Here is a 23,667-nt window from a genome sequence, read left to right as displayed (position 1 = left end):
TAATTAATTCAATTATATTAACCCATATTATTTATTTGGACCAACATTATCTTGAATGTAAAATATAGTTCAAATAACTTTATGGATTTAAATCCGATAAAATTTAAATGCTTACATAATTATTGTAATAATTTATAAATATAATTTAAACTCTTTACTAATCCTCTCTTTTAATGTATTCAAGCTTGGACTTTGAACTTTCAGTGGTCAAATATGTTTTATAGCCCATAAAAATTAATAACTCAAATAAAGCCCAAAGCAAAATCAAATTAATACTAATGCTAACAAAAAAAATTCAATTCAATACTAGAAATGACAATAGTATTGGATTTGTTTTTTAGTTTTGCATTGATTTAGATAGTGAAAATGCATAACTCACTTTTTATATTATTTAGTATGTAATTAATACGTAGTACTTATTAGTCATACTTATTTTAACATGACTTAGGACTTTTAGATTATGTTTACTTTTATTATGGCTTATTAATTAGTAATATTTATCTTATGCAATTTGTTGAGTATTTTAGAATAATCATGACTCATCTCACATTATTTTGTATTATTTTATTGGGTAACATCTTATATAGTTTTATCCTATTAGGACCTAAGAAATATTAGAGCACAAATTATAAATTTTATGCTATGAAGATTTTGTCGGAAAAAACCCGAAAAACCCGAGAAAACCGAAAAATTCGAGAAAAACCGTGATTGAAAAACCCGACTTTTGTTGGTTTGATTTGGTTTATAAATTTAAAAATCCGAGACAATTGATTTGGTTTAGTAATTGAAAAATCCAAAACAACCCGGCCTATGTACACCCCTACTTCCGCACAGCCTTTACTTTCCCTTATGCTTGTTGAAACATTAAGTTTGAGTGTATTTACTTTACCTTAATGTAGTCATAGAATATTGAGATATGACGCAACTAAGAACGAGTTAAATGTGTTAAGTAGGTTAGCTTAGTGTAGTGAGCCCTTAAGCACAGGTCAAGTTAGTGACAACTACATCAAAGTTCTGCCAAACAACCAACAGGTTAACGTTTCGTCAGAGAATTTGAGAGGTCGGATTATTATTTGGATTCTATAGAACACACCACAATTGAAAAAAAAGTTTAACTGCATCCGCCAGGGCCGATTCAGACTTTTTAAGCGACGGGCACATTATTCTGCTCAACCAGTGGCCCTAAGAGCTTGGTGTTCAGGGTGTCAACTGCTTTAAATTAACCATTTTCAAGGTATATACGTGTATATATACCAGATTTCGACCGAAGTTCACGGGATCCGGTGACCTCTCATCCATACACAGGGGTCCGCCTCTGGCATCTGCATTGAAAATATTAGATTCGGATGAACCCATTACTGAAGAACTGCATCCGCCAAAGTAGAGTGTCCGATGTTTGCCTATTTCTTTCTTCTTATATTTCCTTATATGAGGGGTTCGAGAAGGTTAAATTCTCATGTACGGTAACACAAAGGTTTGATCAGATTAAAGTAATTGAGCTGCAGTTTATTTTGTAACTCACTTGTTTGACAGCATGCAGTTTAGAATATTAAGGAAAACAACAATGTGTCATGGTATTAAAATGTTACCAACTTATAGTTATGCTGAACCGAATCGATTACAAATAACAACAATAATCTCACAGGTGAAGTCTGGGGACAGTAGTGTGTACGCAGACCTTACCCCTACTTGGAGAGGCAGAGAGGCTGTTTCCAATAGACCCTCTGCTCAAGATGAATAGATTACAAATATGAGGCTTAATTGCAAATAAGTCATAATAGACAGACCAAAGATCTAGATTCTACATATTCTTCAAAATCAAATCATCTATGCATTCACATTTTTCTGTCCTAGCAAATAGAAAGAAATACATTTTAATAAACTCTAATGGTCATTGATAGCCTCTTTCTTGGGAATAAAAAAACACCCAATGGGCAGAAATCTTTTAAAAAAATACCACAGAGATGATATATAGTAAACATTGTTTACTAAATTAACCTGTCCATTTCTTGATCACTTGCAGTAAAATCTCATTCCATGTATCAATAGGACCTGGCAAACACCAATGAACACAGTCATTCTGTACGCGTTCCTCGACTCCATTAGCAAATGGAAAAGGATGCATATAAGGTCCAGGATGACCATCTGGCCTTAGTAATGCTAATTTTGTCACATCAACTGCCTCAATTCTTACATTAGACAGATTCTCCGCTTCCTTTTTCGCAGCATTCACTTGATTTATCGCTGTTTCTCTCATCTGCGCGTCCATCCATTCGAGCTTTTTCTCCTCTGGATTATAAGGCTTTGTTTTAGGACATGCTCCTAACTTGTCCCATTCTCCTTCAAAATGTGCTGGTGAAAATGTTGTCACAATCACATCAAGTACTCCTCTATTACCCTTATTATTATTGCCTCTCCTCTCAATTATTGTGTTAAGAGTAGTCCGATATGCCTTGCCATAAACATCATAAAATCCAATTTCAGTGTAATTCTGACCAGAACAGTAATGACAACCTAGTACTGAATCTCCATAGTAATACACTGCTGAATGCAAGAACCAATGTCCCACAGACAAAACAATCATATCCAGTTGCCCTAAATCAGAAGCCCATTTCTCATCTACAGAGTCCAAGAACAAAGTATTATAGTTTTTCTTGTCTGATTTTTCAATACCTTTAACAAGAAAAGGTGACCAATATATTGATACATTCACATTATGTGAAGGAAAATGCCATTTCCTAAACTTATTATCCTCACCATGACTGAAGACTAAATTAGGAGGACTAACTGTGGCTAACATACAAAGTAATGACTCCAATTGATTTCTCGCTAAGGAATCACCAACAAAGGCTAAATTCTTGTTGTTGAGAATTTGAAGAAAAGATTTTGGGTCAAACCTGGGAAGTTGACAATTTTTTGGCTTCCATTTCCAATAAAGATAGCCTTTATCAGGTCTTCCATGAGGTATGCAATTTTGTCCTTCTTTTACTGTACCACATTTTGTATACAAAGGACCTAATTTGTCATGAACCCACTTGCCATCACTATAGTCACATGAATTTTCCACATTATCATTTCTCACTTCTGCAAAAAATAAATAAATATAAGTTCTGATGTAAAAACATTATCAACAAATGTGTATGCGAATCTTAGAAACATATATTACAAGAAAGAACAAATATTTGTAAAGGAGGGATCAATCCTTCACAAAAATTTGATGTAGGAATAAATCTTCGCGTATTTCATCCATATTAATGAATATCACTATATAATTGGATGTATCCGTCATAAATATTCCGTCACAAATAATATGGTGCTTATGCTTTCTTGAGCCGAGGGTCTATTGGAGACAACCTATTTACCTCCACAGAGGTAGGGGTAAGGTCTGCATACACACTATCCTCCCCAGACCCCACGATGTGTGATAATACTGACTATGTTGTTGTTGTAAATATTTCATCACAAATATGTCTATATATAAGAAAAAAATGGCATGTTCATAATGTACCTTTTGATGGAATTGAAGAAGAGGTGGTGATGATTAGTGAATGTTTAGTTTGAGAAAGAGAGAGAGGTCCAATTAAGTGAAATAAAAGTATTATAGGGAGAAGAGCATACAAAGCCAAAAGTAATAACTTCCTCAAGGGAAAATGATGAGGTTGGTCTTTGGATGGATTAATTGTATCCATTTCTCATTCCTAACCTTAAACTTTCTTCCTTTTCCCTTAAAAGAAATTTTTACATAACAAAGGATCAATGCATTGTCGATAGGAGAAAGGAATTTGGTTTTTTTCTTTTTTCTTTTTTTAGTTGAAAAGGAAAGCTTTAATTTTGTGGGAGGATTTAGTCAAAGTGGCGACGAGGATCCCATTTTATTTGGTTGGCCAACCAAATTTTTACTTTTACTTCATTTCCTTTCGTGGTGAGCTGTTGTCTTCAAACAAGTGGTGCAGCTACCTTTTCCATCCCTTTTTCATGTATTGGAAATTTTAAAGTACACATTTTTCCTAATTAAGATACTTAAGTAAAGGATAAAAAAAAACAGCAATAAGGGAGTGAAACATGGTAACAAAATATATTAGCAAATTATAATTATCGTCCCCCTTACATTTGTCATACGACAAGAAATAAAAATGATAGCCCTACATAATGGATTTCAAGAAACATTTGCCCAAACTTATCTTAATAATAACTCAACGAAGAAAGCCAAAATTCAGCAAAACCAGTATTCTCACAGCTTTCTTAGGATTTGTCAACCAAGCTTCTTTCTGCATGATCCCATATTGGGTTACAGCCCTTTGATTTTACCATAAGAATTCCTACCATATGTAGCCATCAACAGTGTTTTATGAATGTGACAAATTAAATGGAGAAATCATTATTCACAGATCAAAAAATCATCAACAAGATTCTAGTGCACTTATCAGTGGAAGCTCTTGCTCGATTTAGATCCGTCTGTAAATCCTGGTGTTCTCTAATAGACGATCCAATTTTCATGAACGCGCATAGAATTAACATGGAAATTGTTAGCAGAAAGTTGAGACTTTTCCAAATTGTGTATCAATTATATCCTAACGAAGGTCTTAGATCTTGGTGTTACGCTGGTAGTCCAAGTGAGGAGCTTATTCATCCTGGTTTCCCTATAACTAACACTAAGCCATGCACGTACGTCTTGGTTGGCTATTGTAACGGTTTAATTTGTTACCTTACAAATTTCTTGCACGGTAAAAAAGAAATCAATTTGTGGAATCCTTCAATGAGAAAATGCAGGACGTTGCCTGATTCTACCTTCTCTCCAGAACGTCAAAGGCACTCTCCTAATTTCGGATTCGGTTTTGACGGTACGACCGATCACAAATTGGTAAAAATTACTTACATTGACGATCGATTAAAAAACGAAAAGAAACAATGGTCTGAAGTTGAGGTCTACAGCTTAAAACAAGATTCGTGGAAAAAAATCGGTGACTGTTTTCCTTCACAATATTATTATGCCCGTGGTGACACGGTGTTTTTCAACGGATGTATACATTGGCTAACGCAACGCGAATTCGGCAAAATTAGGCCTAGGAGATTGCCAATACTTTCATTCAATGTGGCAAAAGAGGTGTTTCAGGAATTTTGGTTGCCAAATCCTCACGAACGAGAAGCCAATTGTATTAGTCCGTTGCACGGATCGCTCTCTGTTTGTGCAAAATCGAGTTCGTCTGTTGATAACTGTCTCGATATCGAGGTATGGTTAATGAAAGAGTACGCGGTCGAAGAGACATGGACCAAGTTGTACGTGACAAGGTTGGACGAAGAATTGTCTGGTCCTATAATTCCATTGCGAGTGTTGGAAGGTGGTGCAGAGGCAATAGTGTATATAAATAAGAATGTGTTTTTATATGATCCGAAAAATGAAGAGTTTGAGGATTTTGGTATTTGGGCAAATGGAATAGGAGTTCCTTATGTGACTTCTTATATGGAGAGTTTGGTTTGGGTTGAACCAGTTGTGGTTGAGCCAACTACTCAAGCTGAACCTGAGGTTAAAATTGCTAATATGGAAATAGAGGCAGCTGCAAAGCAAGAAGATACAACTAGCAATAAAGAAACCAAGGAAGTAGGTGGTAAGCAAGACAATAATTGTCACATCCTATGAGATGATTTCTATGTTAATTAGTATATTGTCAGGGCAATTATGTTGTATTTTAGGATTAATGTTGTTGTAATTACATTAATTAGTGAAATTCAGTGTTGGATTTATGGAATTTTCTTTCTTTTCGTAAGATNACATTTTCAATGTAACACTATCAAATCAATTGCCCTTTGAGAAATCTATTATTTACCAAGATATATTGATGATAATTGAATCAAATAGTGATGAATAATTTAAGGACTCAATTAAAATATATTATTTTTAACACGAAATGGATTCTTACACTAAACAAAAGAAAACTATCAATCAAACTAGAATGTAAAGGTAAAGAACTATATTAAAAGTGCAAACTATTAACATTTACCATAAATTTTTTGAAACTTTGTATAACAATATACATATATATAGGTGTAATAATAAATTTGAATAGCTACTCATATAGTCGGCTTGGTTCGGTTTTTTTCTGATTAAAACCAAAACCAAACCAAATTTGATCGGTTTTTAAAATTCAAAACCAAAACCAAACCAAACCAAAAAGTATCAGTTTTTTTGGTCGGTTTGGTTCGGTTTTTCGAATTTTTATGAACACCATGCTTTAGATCACTTTGAAATACCTCAGTTTTAAGTCTCGTGTCCTAGCATCTCAAAAAGTAGTACTGGAAACACATAGTTGATGAGCAAAGTCCCCTCCTCTACATTAAGCTAGCGTTTGGCCATAGATTCTCAAATTTATTTTGAAAAATCTGATTTGGGTGAAGTTTGATTTGAAGATGAAAATGTGTTTGGACATCAGTTTTCAAAACATATTTCCCAAATTTATTTTGGAAAAACATGAAACATGACTTAAACCCACAATTTCTAAAAACTATCACAAATGCCCAACAGTACCATTATCAATAACATTCATTATTTTATCGCAAACTATAGTCCTGAATATAAATAAATTTGGTACAAAATTATCATTTTTATAATGAACTACATGATACACTATCAGATAACCGAGAAGACGAAACAACATTGTTACAAAATAATAAATGGTGGGCTCTTTTATAGAATACAAAAGTTTGGGATAATTTTTAAAGAATGTAATAGTGATATTTTGGCCAGCTGGTTTTGGGATTTAGGATTTTGCCAAAATATAGCCAAAATCTATGGACAAACATGTGTTTGCTAAATAAAACCCAAATTTATGTTGGCAAAATCTATGGCCAAACGGGTCCTAATTCTTCTCCGATCACATTTGGGAATCTTAAATTGGGCCACCTTTAGGTCCAATCTATGGGCGATTTGCACAAATAAGAATATTTAGTGCTACCTTTTAAATTTTGACCCCGTTAATTTTTTTTTGGAAAAATAGCCTCGCCCAAGAGTAAAGCACACTATCAAAATTTTGAAGCACGCTGTCAGAATTGATAGCATTGTGGCTGAAATTTCTGGTAACATACTTTAAAATTCTAGTGGAGGCCTATTTTTTCATTATTTTTAATGTGGTCAAAATATAAATGGTAGTTTTTAAAAAAGGTCCATCCAACATAATTTATTATAATTTCAGCGAACACCAATACTATAATTGATGAGGGGGGAAAATACACACTTTGTAAGGTATATAATTGAATAACGAAAACTTGGATGAAGGATTTGGTAATTCCAAATTCATTGTTGAAGAAAAATATCACATTTGGAACAATAGGTAATTAAAGGGTGTTTTTTTTGGGGTGGGGATACGTTTGCATTATATTGCCAAAAACAAGCAATCACCTCCGCATCCAGAAAGGGCTCCATTTGGATGGTTGATCGTTGTTCTTTGACCTTCCATCCATCCCGTCTCGTTAGCACTATCAAAATAGTAACAGAATAAAAGTAACAAGACAATATCATAAATTTTTCATAAAACAAATTGACCTACTTAATATGTGGTCAATTCATGTAAGAACAAAAATATAAGATGATGAATATAATTCTCCCTGTTTTTTTTTTTTTTTTTGTGGTTTACTTAAATTTTTAGTGAGGGAGATTCCAATTTTCAAACATAGTTTAAATTAAATGATTATAAATTCAGATGGATCATACCTCACTATAGCGAGCCTCCTCATTTCATGATTATAAAACCTGCCACGAGACGAATTGCACCAATCAAATAAGGGACTATAAACAAATATGACATTGCACTAAGAGTCGTAAATTAATGAGAGACTGTTCACTATTTAAAAAGGGGCGGATGCACGTTGAGCAAAGCGATGTTACGCTACTTTGTTGAATTTTTATTTTATTTTATTACTACTATTAGACATACTCTTATTTATTGCATAAGTAATTCTCCCTGCCTTTTTGTGGTTGTCGCAAATTCTTAGTTCATTTTTCATCTATATATATATATATATTACAGATATTAGGGTGCAAGTTTATTATAAAATAAATACTATAGGAAAAGAGAGAATAGGAAAAGTTAGTCAGTATAATAAACCATGTGGCTCAACTCTACCTCAAGTCAAGATCTAAAGGAGCTGGCACGTTGAACGGACTGATTTAACTCATACTACCAACTAGGTCTAACATTTTTTTTTTTTGAGGTTTCCCATCCAAGTATTCAGTATCTGCTTTGAGGCACGATTAATCTGAATTTGTACCGAAAATTTTTATATTCCGTTTTCAATCAAAGACAATTTCATACTCGGTGCTCGAATGTGAAATCTTTAGTTAAGAATAGATAAGTACTTACCACTCCATCACAACCTTTAATGGTGCGCCGGTGGTCTAATATTTTCTTTCTCGAATTTCAAAATACTGGAAGTTTTTATTGCTTAAAGTGTGTAGTTTTGACCCCTCTTTACCCCATCTGTTATACCAACAGTAGTTGTAGAAACATTTCCCCTTAAAGTACGAAACAAATCAAAATACCAACTTAGAACACAAGTAATTGCTCCCCTCACACCTTTCTTTTTAATTTATCAAATGCATGACTTATTTTCTTTTTGAAATAATTTCAAGCCTACCTTTAATTAATATTATGATTTATGGTTACGATCAGTTTTAACTTTTAAATTACAAATTTCAAAAGTCTTTATTTTATCGTGTCATCAAACAATTAATATCACATAAAATTGTGACACAGATAGAGTTATCATGAATTTATTTTGTGTTTTCCGTCCGATGTCCGGTACCCGCATTAGAGCCTGACTATATTCAGATTCGTGTCGCGTAGGGCCCCATTCGGGGGAAGCGCTGCCTACCAAGAATTTTTCATACCCAAAGCTCGAACTCGAGACCTCTGGTTAAGGGGAGAGCACCACATCCTTTGGTAGTGATCGCATCATGATTTAACAGTAAGCAATTCCTTACTAAAGTTGTGAGAGTACTTCGCAAATTAAATGAATGGAACAATATAGCATATAATAACTGCATACAGAGTCAAATTACTGTATTTAACCAGATACCATAAAAATCATAACAAAAAATATGAATAATTAAGGACCAAGAAAACCCAACTTGTCATTCTGCAAAAAAACTGTGGTTTCTTTATAAAGCAAAGTAAATCGGAGAGATAAGAGGAAGTGTACCAGCGTCCAGTTCTGTATGCAATGTAACCTGCTGTAGTATAGACTGGAGCCATAATAACTGCCATTACACCATCAAAGACGATAAATGCAAGTCACTCATGATTTAGAAAATAATCAGATCAACCACGGATATTTATCATATATACTAATAAATAAAACTTACGAGTTCGTATTATATTTTTGATGAGATTGTTCCCAAAGTCAGCCATCTTTGGTGTCTCTTCAGCAAGCAAACTTCAAGCAGCGAGAAATTGGAGGAGAGGAGAGAGTTGGTGGAAAAAAGTGTGCGTGGTGCTTTTGGCAAGGAAATTGGGGCAAAGAAAAGGCAGGGATATTGTTTTATTTAATACTAGTAAAAGATTCATCAATAAAATTAGGGTTGTTCATAAAAACGGAATAATCGAACCAAACCGTAAATCAAACCAAATCGACCAAAAATGGGATACTTTTTAAGTTTGGTTTGGCTTTAGTTTTGAATTTTAAAAATCGATTTGGTTTTGGTTTTAATAAAAAAATAACCGAAAAATTCGGACCAAACCGACTATAAAAGTAGCTATTTTAATTTATTATTACACCTATATATATATATATATTTTTATATAAAGTTTCTAAGATTTTATGGTACATATTAGTCGTTTGTATTTTTAGTTCAGTTCTTTGCTATTATAATAATCTAATTCTTTGCATTTACATTCTAGTTTGATTGGTAGTTTTCTTTTGCTAAGTACAAGAATTTATTTCATGTTAAAAATAGTCGATTTTTAATTAAGTACTTAATTATTTATCACTATTTGATTCAATTAGCCTCTTTTGCTTTTGCATTTGTATGTTGAAATCGGGCCCATCTACTGCATGACAGATCGGGCTTAAAATGTAATGAATTGAAGATCGACCCCGGGGTTCTATCGAACTAGGGTGCGAGGTTAGAAGACCAGTCTTTGAGATTACCGAGTCTATGACCCTGGAATCGACCCCGACTCCGTTTGAGCTCGAGGAAACATTGTCGGACAAGATAGCAGAATGCCGAAATATCCGTAACCGGTCGGATATCACGGCTGGAATCTCGGCATGTATCAATGAGATACCGGTTGATTAGCAAATCATGAGATTTTTTACTTTTTATAGAATTGTACCTAACGTAGGATTTTCCTACTATATAAAGGGGATCTGATTATTTGTAAAACACATTGTATCACGCATCCCAAAGCATTATGATATAATTTTCTTCCTGCAAGCTATTGTTCTTCTGTATCTGATATCATTTGAATTACATCCAGTTCGAGCGAGACTTACTTTTCAAGGTTATAATTGTTCAAGGCATACGATTTGAATTTACTTTATTATTATTCGCATTATTTATAATTCAATTTATCACTTTGTGTCAAGTTAACCCACATATCCTAAAAACCACTTATAAATTCAATTGTTATCCGATTTTGAGGGTAAACAGTTTGGCGCCCATTGTGGAGCTAAGGATAATAGTGGTTATTTGATACAGATTTCCATAACACACACTATTTTACACTTATTATTTGAAGTGTCTCTGATTTCGGACTTAAGATCAAAATGTCAAACTCACAATTAGCACCTCTACCTGCTGACAATGAGTCTGGTCACTGATAAGTGGGGATTTGGACTACTTATTAGCGCTTTTTAGCTTTCGTTTTAGTCCAAAAGCGTTTAATTGTGTTCCCGAAAACTTATGAAATATGCTTAATTGCAGGAACATTGGAAAATGAGCCCCCAAGAGGAAATCAACTCAAGAAGGAGTGATGTGAACTAAAGGACAAAAACAGGCACAGAAGCTCAAAGTGCGGACCGCAGATTATCATCTGCGGCCGCAGATAGTGAAGAAACTTATATCAGAGACCTGTGTAAAGTGCAGTCCGCACATGATATGTGTGGCCGCAGAAACTGGGCAAGTGCAAAAGTTCAGGGAACCTGCCTCTCAAGTTCAACAGAAGTGCGGACCGCACAATAATTGTGCGGCCGCAGAAGATCAGCTACGCGGCCGCAGTCACATTTGTGCGGTCCGCAAAAGAGCAATGTGCGGCCGCACTCAGAAATGTGCGGACCGCATAAAGAGTGCGGCTGCAGTTTAGAATTATGCGGCAGCAAGTTTCCAATCCTGTCAGGCTGAAGCAAAACCTCCGAAAAGGCATTTTTGTCTAAAATTCTGGCCCTGTATAAATAGCAGAGTTTCACTTTTTTAGGTGAAGTTTTGACATCAGCGGCTACAGTAGCCATTTTTATTTACTCTCTTTAGTAGTTTTTGCTATTTTGAGCTTTTTGAATATAGATTTCATCATTTTAATTATCAATATGGGTTTAATTATAATTTATTCTTCTTTTATATCTTCTATCTTAAGCACGAGTAGCTAGATTTTCACTAGGGTTGTGACCAACCCTAGAGTGTAATCATAATGGGTGTTTGATTTATTGCTTGTTCATGGTTGGGTGTTTATTATTTAGCCTTGTTCTTGCAATTTTAACTGTAGAATTAATGGTTGCAAACATTAGTTCATGTCTATTTGACTTGGTCTCCACTTGAGAAAGAGAGACTTAGTCTAGAAAAACTTGGCTAACAAGAAATTGGGTAAATCAAGAGATTGATAGTCCCAATTAAAGGGTTGAACCTAGAGATAGTAAAACCCGACTCGAGCTTTGTATCAACTGTTTTCAATACCCATTTGGACTTGATAAAGCCAAATTGGGCAAAATCACTCTCTGACCGAGAGGTATTGAGTGGGTACTCAAGTGTTGATAGCTATAATACACCCCGACCAATAAAACAAGCTTTAGAATTTTCAACCCGTAAGGCAAACACCTAGGTGAAGGTCATAGCCCTAGGCCTTTTATATCATTTGAAAAACAACAACAAAAATAATTTCTTAGTTTCATTTCTTAATCTTGCAATCTTAGAATAGAATAGACATAGAACAAACACCAATTTGTGGAAGTGTAAATTGAGATAGTTCATACTCATACACTGCAATCTATACTCCTAAATCCCACGTATAGCTCCCTCTGAAATTCGACCCCGACTCCTTGTTGGGTATTACTATTGCAATCGACTGTTTCATAACCTTGAATTGAGGTGTGAACTTGGACGAGATCAATTTTTGGCGCCATTGCCGGTGTGCTAAAAACGGATTTAGCTATATATTTGATTTTGTGTGTGAATTGTCTTCTTTTTCTTCCGTGTTACTGATTTTTGTGAATCAATTATAGGTGCAACAATGGCCCTCAACAATGATCAACTCGGAAACATGCCTTTGGGGGATGTGGACGATGAAGATAACCAAGTTGAAGAGGTTCCTCTTGAACCTCAAGCAAATAGAAGAGGCCGACCGACTCAGGACAACGTCCCAGTTCCACCCCCACCTCCACCATGAGCGGCTCCACACCGGGTGTTGCCGAATAAAGGGTATGCAAGTTCCATAGTCCTGTCCTGCATTAGGGCAGGCAACTTTCAAATCATGAATGTAATGCTCGTATGGCTAGAGCAACAGGGATTCTTCATCGGGGCTCCGAGTCAAAATGCATACAAACACTTGAAGAGGTTTGTGGGCACTTGTTGGGGGAGTAAACAGACAATTAAGACATGACTGACGAGACGTTTCGTCCATTTTTGTCGTTTCTGCCGCGAAGTATCGAGATGACGATCGGGGACTCATATCGTTTCTCGTCGTTTACACTCCGAAAAATAAAGGGACTATCTGTATACGGTTAAAATCGGGCTCATCTATTGCATGACAGATCGGGCTTAAAACATAATGAATTGAAGATCGACCCCGTGTTCTATCGAACCAGGGTACGAGGTTAGAACACCCGTCTTCTAGATTACTGAGTCCAAGACCCCGGATTCGACCCCGACTCCGTATGAGCTCGAGGAAACATTGTCGGACCAGATAGCGGAAGGCCGAAATATCCATAACCGGTCGGATATCACGACGGGAATCTCGGCATGTATCAACGAAAAACCGGTTCATTAGCAAATCATGAGATTTTTTTATCTTTTATAGAATTGTACCTAAAGTAAGATTCCCCTACTACATAAATGGGGTCTGATTATTTGTAAAACATATTGTATCATGCATCCCAAAGCATTATAATATAATTTTCTTCCTGCAAGTTACTGTTCTTCTCCATTTGATATCATTTGAATTACATCCCGTACGAGTGAGACTTACTTTTCAAGGCTATAACTGTGCAAGTCATACGGTTTGAATTTACTTTATTATTGTTCGCTTTATTTATAATTCAATTTATTGCTTTGTGTCAAATTAGCCCACGTATCCTTAAATCACTTATAAATTCAATTGTTATCCGATTTTGAGGGTAAACAACATTATTATCCGAATGTACTAATTCTGCAACTAATTTTCCAGTTAAAATGTTTTAGAAGAGGTAAAAATACATATACGCCAAAAATGACATTAGTTGAAATAAAAGTAGGGATGTTAGCACTTACTCCATACGTTATGGGGAGAAATTATTGTTATTATTCTAATTATTTACTACTGTTATAAATAGAATTGTATTTATGGTGAATGTATATATTTAGAGAGATTCTAGGGTTCATTGCTTGGTGGCTAAGTCACCCTCTCCCTATAAATAGAGGGTTCTATTCTATTGTAATTCATCCTAAATCAATAAGAATTCTCTCTCCCTATTTTTCTCTACAATACTATTATTCTTCTTTTATTATTTTATAACACGTTATCAGCACGAGACTCTAACCAATTGAGTAGAAACTTTGGGATTGAGCATAATGATTGTCAATTGTTCCATGAACTTCCTTCATGATTAAATTCTGGATTTAAGGTAAGTGTTTTACCGTATTTTTCTCTTTTATTCTATAATTTAATTTTAAATACAAGCAAAGACAATAAAATTTGATTATAACTCTAATGGAGTTAGTAAGAATTATAACCACTCGAAGTGGTAAAATTTCTATGTCTTGCCATGATCAAATTTATGTATGATTACGGGCACAAGAAGTGCATACCCGTCCCATTGAATTTGCTTCATTCTCATTCCCTTAAGAGAATGTGATAGCAGTATGTGATAAGTCTGAAAGAAGACAAAATTATTACCGTAAAGGTATCAATGGATGTGGACGTGGTAATAAACGAAATTATAATCGTCATTATCGTGGTAATAAGAATAATAAGGATTCTCAAAATAAGCCTTCACTCTATGAAGTTAATGTTTGTCATCGATTTGACATAAGATTTCGTAAAGCACATACAGATGACTATGGTCCATTCATGATGTGAATGTGAAATCATCTGATTTATGAATACATATTCATTCTTGGAAGAATTTGAATATGCTACTGGTAGTGAATATACCACACTCACCTCTAAAAGGAGGTTTGAGATGATATAAGAAAACAATGTCATTATTATGGCATGAATAATCATTGGTCACGTACCTATTGTACGCCAAAATATTTTGGTAATGTGATTATTAAAGAATAATAATAATGCAAGAAACATATCTTGCATATAATTTTGACCATGACTATAATGGTATAACTTTCTCTTTAAAAGAGATATTCACCATATGATGTTGATGAATATGTGGTAGTACAAAATTAATTGAGAGCTCTGGAAGAGCCAATTATTATTATTTTGGAGGAATAAAATTGATTATCAATAAGGTATTGTGTTGTAGTAAGTCTCAAAGAAACTTATTCAGTTTCCAAAGTATACGCAAAAGCGGTTGATTATATTGAGACTATAAATAAAGAAAAGATTTAATATCTTCTATTACTACAACTTGTAGCGGGATAATATGTATGTGAAAAGTTACCCGCTTTAATCTCCAATTTGTACTACATAAACAAAAGAATACCACAATGAAGTGGATATTTATTGATATAAAAACCCATATCATAATAAACTTGGAGTTTATTGATAATTGCACACGTCATGGTGTAAATCCGAAGTTTATCAATATTGATAATTTATTCAGTTGGCATAATTGGTTTAGCCATATTAATTTAAGCATGATGTGCAAAAATAAACGAGAATTCACATGGGTAAATATTAAAGAACTAGAAAGTTCTTTACGAATTCTCTTATAATGCTTGTTCTCATTAATTAATTGACCAACTAAAATTGGGATTAAATCCCATGAATGCTGAAAATATCAAAGGTGAATATGGGCCCATTCACCTGCCATGTATACCACATAAGATGCATCTATGAGATGGTTACATGTTCAATTATTATTAACCCGCAACCTGGCCGGTGTGTGCGAGGTAACTTGCTCAATAATTTAATTTCGAGCATAATTTCCAGATTTCCTATTCAAGATAGTTTATCTTGATAAGTTGGTTTACATCACAGTTGGTTTAGCAAAATGATTTATTGAGTGCCTCCACTTAATACCTAAATTATTGCTTATGAGAACAAAGTTATCTATATCAGTTTGATATAGGTTATATACGAAAGTATATTACATTCTCCCCTCACAAGTGATTTCAGGGTCAGGAAACAAACAATTCCATCTCATTATTATTAATGTGCGATGTATATTTTGATTAACACCATAACGCACAAAGGTGGATTCTCAAAGTTGAGGTAACAAGTTAGTTTTTCTAACATGAGGGGGAGACAAGATAAACAGTTGAGAAAAAGTTACACGGAATGAATTATCATTTGTACATCTAGATCCTCGAATAAAATAATATGAACTTGAAGTTCATAAAAGGGTAATTCATGTGCAATTAATTGCAAAGCATGCCAGATGCATTTGTTGACCCAAAGAAAGTAACTATATTCTCATTGCAAATGCTCCTATTAGAATAAGTCCTAGAAGGACAAAGTCTATAGTACACTTAAAGCATATAGACAAATCGGTTTCAAATAAACTTCTTGATAAAGAAGATGAGCAAATGATCAAAATGATCATAATAAAGGAGGCAAGTGATCTAGAAGATCACATGACATAACACTTTATAAAATCTCAAGAGAGATTCAGGTACCTGAAAATATGAATGAAGAGATCTCTATGTTATGTCTTTATGAAAAAACATTGAAACTGATATAAAATATTTGTCGACGACATCTATGATAGCGCTAAATATATATAGGAGGATCTTAAATCTGGAGAAACAATTTCGAATAGAATTGGTTTCATATGAAAGATATGTAGTTTTAAACATGTAGTTCAAACACTTGAAAGTATAAAGTCAATGGTATGTGCAATCAGTTTTCGATATCTTATATGTCTAGCATGACATGAAAACTTGATATGCATCTAATTAAAGTCTATTATATTGCTTATATGACTTAACTTATATAAAAATCCTTGAAGGATTTAAATTGCTTAAAGCATATAGAATTCATGGTCATGAAGTACTATATCCTATATGCAATTTGTGCACATATGTATCTTGATATAACTATAAGCATGATAATATGATAGCAAGAGTTTTCACCCCTATGTGAAGATATTGAAATGATGATTCCAACAAGATCATATGAAGACAATACATCTATCAAGAATGATGATTTCAAGGTGCAACATATTCATTCAAGTTAATATGGTTGATTTATTTATCAAATCTCTACCAAATATCTTTTGAAGATGGTGCACAAGATTGGAATGCAAATGCTTAAGGATGTGAATTGATGCTCTCATCAGGGGGAGTTAATATGCGTTGTACTCTTTTTTCCTTACAAGGTTTTGTCCACTGGGTTTTCCTTGCAAGGTTTTTAACGAGGCAACCAAAAGGCGTATTGTTAGATATGTGTACTCTTTTTCCTTCTCTAGAATTTTTTTCCCACTGGGTTTTATTTTAGTTAAGGTTTTAATAAGACACATTATCTGTTGAATAGACATTCAAGAGGGAGTGTCATAAATAGAATTGTATTTATGGTGAATGTCTATATTTAGAGAGATTCTAGGGTTCATTGCTAGGTGGCTAAGTAACCCTCTCCCTATAAATAGAGGGTTCTATTCTATTATAATTCATCCTAAATCAATAAGAATTCTCTCTCCCTATTTTTCTCTGCAATACTATTCTTCTTCTTTTATTGTTTTATAACAACTACATACTTTTTGGAAAAAATACAATATGGAAAGAATAGATTGATGGATAACATAAATTATCATACAGTTGTCCAACATGTATTAAATTTTCAAAAATATGTGAAACACGTAAAAAAGTAAGGAAGCCTAAAACTTTAGAAGGGCAATTCTAAACTCATATTTTGTAAGATAAAATTAGTAAACTAGTTAAACAGTGTTTATATTAACGACTTCTTAGGAAAGTATTAACAGAAAAATTGTTCACCAACATGAAAGGATACAATTTATAGCAATAAAAGTCATTAAGCAAGCAATGTATATTATAGGAGAAATAAGAGATTAAAAATGAAAATGAAAATTAGCGACAAGATTTTAACCTAGAAACAGTGCCGGCTGAAGCATAAGGCAAGTAAAGCAAGTGCTTTAGGCCCCAAAATTTTAGGAGCCCCATTTTTCACTAGTAGGTGTATGAATTAATTTTTTAAAAATTGAATATTTTGAAGTAAAAAAAAGTGCAATTTTTTTAATAAACTAAGAAAATAAACCTTCAAAATTTTGAACAATTAGAAGAGTATGAAAATATATTTGGGTTCATATTTAGAGGTATAAGAATTTGAAATAACTAGGTGACGAGATTTTGGAAATACATTGCTGTATTGGGTGATACCCTTTTTTGCTTGAGCCCGACCGGGTTGGGTCCGGTCCGGGGCAAGTCGGGGCCATCGAACCCGACCTGGATGCAAGGTAGAACGACGGCCACGTCTACAACCGAGGTCGAGTCATTTCGAGACCGTTGCAGAGCTCGATATGAGTCACCACCGGATGGAGAAACACACAAGGTCGGAAGCCGGACTCGTAACGGATAACCAAGCGTCGCCGGATATCTCGCCCAAACGTGATTTTCTCAACCACTTCAGGCCATTAAGGCGTAATTACAGGGATCCACGATGTAATTAATTTACCTACCTTATTTTTACCCTTAATCAGAATGTATAAAAGGGGAGAAGACCCCATAAAGAGGGGATCGGAAACCATTACACTACAGTACCATCTCTCTCAATTCTTGTACGCTATCAAGCACAATTGTTCTAAGCAATATTATATTCTGCGATTATTTACTTTAACAGCAATTGTTGAGTCTTTATCTTTTATTTTCCTCAATCCAAACCTTTTGTATCTTTTAGTTCACGGATCCTTAAAACCCCATATAAATTCAATTGTTATCCGGATTCCAGGGTAAACAATTGCCTTAACGACGAAAGATATTGATGGTTTATACTTATTTTTTGAATTAAAACTATAAAGAAAAATAAAAATAAGTAAAAGATAATGCTCTAATCAATATACTCAATCATATAAAAAGACTTGCATCTTTTCTAAATGCCTATATTATTTATATAATAATGTTAACTATAAAGAGGTAAAATGGACTAAATTTTTTATTTTTAGAAAAAACAACTTAAGGCCACTCATCAAGGTTTGGCTTTAGGCCACCGATTTTATTGAGTCGCCTCTAAAAATAGTGGGGCCCTAAATTAAACAGTTAATACAAGAAGTAATGTACAGAGGGAGTTTGAAGTCAAGACCAGCAAAAAGATTAGAGCAGCTAAATATTTATCCTTTGTAAACATCTACGATAACTTAGGTGAACTTAGGAAAAGTTGACTTAGTTGACTGGTTGATGCTTTCTGAAGTAGGGAAAGTTGGGACTGCTTTTCAACTTTAGATTCTGATTTTGTTTATGTTTGAGCTGTACATATTATTTTGGTAATTGAAATTCTTTAATTACCAAAAAAAACCCCCTCAACCACTTTTACGAAAGAGTGGGTGATGACAAGATTTTGTAATCTTTATGTTGAAATACACACGTGATTAATAGATTTGTACAACTGTATTAGTCTGTTAGAAGTGTTAGAAGTTAGTTGTAGATGTGGAAGCCTATATATATGTGTATAGGGGTTTATGTATTTTCTAATATTTTTCAGAAAATCTGTTATAACTGACTTTCCCTCCACTGCCTCTTCTTCTTCGATTTCTTATGCGAGCTTCTTCCACTCATCAATGGTGGAATTTAACATGGTATCGGAGCTCGAGTAGATCGATCGAAGCTAGGGATTAACTGGTTAATTCAACCTCTGAAAACATCAGTAGAAAATTCGAAGCTATTTTCTGAAAATCAGCCATGGCGAATTTGAACATTGATAATCCTTGTCATCCTCTGTATTTGCAACCTTTTGATAATCCTGGCAATTCATTGTATCGATACAGCTCAAAGGAAATGAAAACTACTCAGTTTGTAGCAAGGCAATGGTGATTGCGTTGTGAGCAAAACGCAAGCTAGGGTTCATCGATGGGAGCTGTCCAAAAGTTTAATTTACAGCTGATCTGGAAGAAGAATGGGAACGGGTGAATGCTACTGTACTGACATGGATCATCAACACAATTTCACCAGATTTGGTGAATGGAATTGTATACGCTAGTGATGTTCATGAGGTCTGGGTAGATCTGCCGGATCGATTCGACAAAGTCAATGGATCTAGGATCTACAACCTTCAACGTGAAATAACTACCATTTCTCAAGGTACATCTAGTGTCTCAGTATATCATTCTAGGTTGAAATCACTTTGGGATGAAAATAATTCTATGATACCTTCACTCTCTGTTACGGCTTGTACTAAGGATTTCATCGAACACTTGGAGCAGCAGAAACTTTTTCAGTTCATAATGGCTCAAAATGAGTCCTATAATGCAATTAGAAGTCAGATTCTACTTCAATCTCCATCACCTTCTGTTATTCGTGCCTATGCAATGTTAATAAATGAGGAAAATCAAAGAAGAGTGTTTGAGACCAATTCACATATTAATGTAGCACATGAAGTGAATGATTCAACAACTCTCATGAGTTCTAAAGATAATCAGCCAAAGTTTAGGAGGTTCAATAATATGCATTGTGAGTATTGTCGAAACAAAGGACACACAAGGGAAACCTGCTACAAGTTGGTTGGATATCCACTTGGCTTTAAAGGAAAGAGACAACAGCAATATAGGCAAGCTAACATGGTTGTGAGTGATAACAATTCTGGTAAAAGTGCTGCTGTAAATGAGGACAATGTAGGGATGAACCAAGGGATGCTGAACTTCTTTACTGATGAGCAATATAATCAGATCATGAAGATGATAAACAAGGATAAGTCAGAAGAACATGCAACCAATATGGCAGGTAATGCTAATTCACAATCACTAGAGAATCTAGTTGATTTTTGGATTGTAGATACTGGTGCTACTGATCATATGGCATCAAACAGTGAAATGTTGAAAACAATGACTGGTTTGCCTGACTCCAAGGGAGGTAATGTAAATCTACCAAACGGTAAGACTGTGCCTGTCATCTGTAAAGTAAGTTACAACCTTACAGATCATGATATAATAGATGATGTATTATGTGTGCCTGATTTCAAGTACAACTTCCTATCTGTGTCAAAATTAACTAAAGAGCTCCAATGCTCAGTTTATTTTTTCCCAACATTTTGTGTCTTTCAGGACCTATACACTGGGAGAGTGAAGGGGATTGGTAAGGAGAAGGGTGGCCTTTATATCCTAATTCCAAAGGGGTCTAACAAAGACAAAATGACACAAAGGATCAGCAACTGTCTGGTAGAAGGAATGCAAGCAGACTTCACTACTTGGCATAAGAGACTTGGGCATATTCCAGTTAGAGTCATGAAGCAATTAGATTTCCTTAAGTATAAGAAATTTTCTGATTGTGAACTCAATAATTGTACTATATGTCCTTTAGCTAGGCAAACAAGGAAGCCATTTCCTTTGAGTAGTAACAGAGCTGAAGACATTTTTCATTTGATTCATGTGGATATTTGGGGTCCATATAAAGTGCCTACGTATAATGGAAATAGATATTTTCTGACCCTTTTTGATGACCATTCTAAGATTATTTGGATTTTCCTAATGAAGCTAAAAAGTGACATTATTGTTGTGTTAAAATCTTTCCTTAAAATGGTACATACAGAGTTTGGCAAGACTGTGAAAGTGTTAAGAACTGATAATGGTGCAGAGTTTTTTAGCCATGAATGCAGGGATTATTTGACCGATAATGGCATTCTGCACAAAGTAGTTGTCCACATACCCCACAACAAAATGGAGTAGTGGAGAGAAGGCACATGCATGTCTTGGAAGTGGCAAGAGCCTTGAGATTTCAAGGCAGCATCCTTTGCAGTTCTAGGGAGATTGTGTGTTGGCTGCAGCATACCTAATCAATCGACTGCCTTCTTCAATTCTAGCAGGGAAGTCTCCATATGAGATCTTTCACAAGAGACCACCTAGTATGGCACACTTAAGGACTATTGGGTGTTTGTGTTTTGCCACAGTAACAGAAAAGGTGGATAAATTCTCTCCTAGAGCTATTACTGCAGTTCATATGGGATATTCAGTGTCCCAAAAGGGATACATGCTGTATGACCTAAGGCAAAGAAAGTTTTTTGTCAGTAGAGGTGTCACTTTCAAGGAAGACATCTTTCCCTCAACTGGGAAAGCATGATACACAACAAACTCCTATGTTCTTAGAGCTGAAACAAAGAGAAGAAGGTCATTACCTGCATCAGCAACAAACACATGTACTAGAAGGAGGACTTCATATGCCAGAAGAGGAACATGAAATTGTCAACTAGGACTTTGTACATGATCATGTTGGGCAGGTAAGAGTTGCTGAAGCTGGTCATCATGAGCAGATGCCAATTGCTGAGGTCACTGAAGATGTTCAAGTTGCACAACTCAGGAGATCCAATAGAGGTTCCAAGCCACCTATTTGGATGAAAGATTATGTTTGCCCACTTAATGTGGCATCCTCATCCACCTGCATATATCCAATATCCAATTATCTGAGTTATAGTGCTTTATCAGCTACTTACCAATCTTATCTGACAGCCACCTCACAGGAAACAGAACCTGCATCATACACAGAAGCCATGAAGGACCCAAGGTGGGTCGAAGCAATGAAGGCAAAAGTGGATGCTTTGGTTATGAACAATACTTGGAAGATAGTGGACATTCCTAAAGGTAAAGTACCTATTGGATGCAGATGGGTATACAAGATCAAATACAGATCCAATGGAGAAGTTGAGAGATTCAAATCAAGGCTTGTTGCCAAGGGGTACAGTCAACAAGAAGGTATAGACTATCAGGAGATTTTTTCTCCAGTAGTTAAAATGGTTACAGTGAGAGCTATTATTGCACTAGCTGCTATGCATCAATGGCCACTTTTTCAAATGGATGTCTATAATGCATTTCTTCAAGGTGACCTTGAAGAAGAGGTTTACATGCAGTTACCACCTAGTTTTAGCAGCCAAGAGGGGAATAATAAGGGCTGCAGATTACTTAAATCACTCTATGGCCTTAAGCAAGCATCAAGATAATGGAACTTAAAGCTCACAGAGTCTCTCTTGCAAGCAGGTTTCACTCAGACCAAACATGATCATTCTTTGTTCATCAAAGAAGAAAATGGAAAGCAGGTCATCATACTCGTATATGTTGATGACCTTCTTATCACCCGCAGTGACATCACAATGATTAGAGAAGCAAAGCATGAACTGCACAAGGCTTTCAAGATCAAGGACCTGGGAAATTTGATATATTTTCTAGGCATTGGGGTATGCAAGTCTGTAAAGGGAATTCTCTTATGTTAGAGAAAATATGCTCTAGAACTTATAGCAAAACTAGGATTATCTGGTGATAAACCTGCCATTACGCCAATGGAGCATAATAAAAGGCTCACAACTGTTGAGTATGATGAACATTGTCATTTGGATGATGATCCAACACTGACAGATGTGAGGGACTATCAGAGATTGATTGGGAAGCTTTTTACTTGACCTTAACAAGACCTAAAATTGCCTATAGTGTGCAAACTCTGAGTCAATTCATGCAAGCTCCCAAGCAATGTCACTTGGAAGCAGCATACAGAGTAGTGAAATATGTGAAGAATGAGCCCGGGCTTGGGATTCTTATGAATGCAGTTGGGAACATGACTCTTAATACGTATTGTGATGCAGACTAGGCAAGTTGTCCTAACTCAAGAAAGTCAGTTACGGGATATCTTGTGAAGTTTGGTGGATCATTGATTTCTTGGAAATCTAAGAAGCAGACCACAGTGGCAAGAAGTTCAGCAAAATCTGAGTATAGAAGCATGGCCTTGACTGTTTCTGAGCTAATTTGGCTAGAAGGAATGTTCAGAGAGCTGGGAATAGAGATTTCAACTCCAATTCAGCTCCACACGGATAGCAAAGCAGCTATGCAGATAGCCAACAATCTAGTTTTCATGAAAGAACCAAACATATAGAAATAGACTGTCATTTCGTAAGGGAAAGGTGCAGCAAGGACTGATATGTCCTACATATGTACCAACAGAAGAACAAGAAG

At 35.0% G+C, this 23,667-nt stretch overlaps 2 protein-coding genes across 3 annotated transcripts; one reads left to right on the top strand and one right to left on the bottom strand.

The window, feature by feature from the left end:
* Window positions 1-1,569: 1,569 nt before the first annotated feature.
* Window positions 1,570-3,813, bottom strand: LOC109243107 (protein ALTERED XYLOGLUCAN 4). 2 transcript variants are annotated; one of them, XM_019409998.1, is made up of 2 exons: window positions 3,509-3,813; window positions 1,570-3,084 (listed from the first exon to the last, which is right to left on the bottom strand). In XM_019409998.1, the coding sequence occupies exons 1-2, from the start codon at window positions 3,687-3,689 to the stop codon at window positions 1,994-1,996; spliced, it is 1,272 nt and encodes a 423-aa protein (XP_019265543.1). In that variant the 5' UTR covers window positions 3,690-3,813; the 3' UTR covers window positions 1,570-1,993. The 2 variants fall into 2 exon arrangements, with proteins under 2 accessions (XP_019265543.1, XP_019265544.1); XM_019409999.1 differs by lacking the exon at window positions 3,509-3,813 and having other exon boundaries at window positions 1,570-2,619; window positions 2,898-2,978.
* A 553-nt stretch (window positions 3,814-4,366) lies between these two features.
* On the top strand, window positions 4,367-5,638 carry LOC109243103 (F-box/kelch-repeat protein At3g23880-like). The gene has a single exon (XM_019409995.1). The coding sequence runs from the start codon at window positions 4,367-4,369 to the stop codon at window positions 5,636-5,638; it is 1,272 nt and encodes a 423-aa protein (XP_019265540.1).
* Window positions 5,639-23,667: the final 18,029 nt, after the last annotated feature.

Source organism: Nicotiana attenuata, unplaced genomic scaffold, assembly GCF_001879085.1.
Source record: "Nicotiana attenuata strain UT unplaced genomic scaffold, NIATTr2, whole genome shotgun sequence".
NCBI lineage: Eukaryota > Viridiplantae > Streptophyta > Magnoliopsida > Solanales > Solanaceae > Nicotiana > Nicotiana attenuata.
This window is presented reverse-complemented; position numbering and strand designations above follow the sequence as displayed.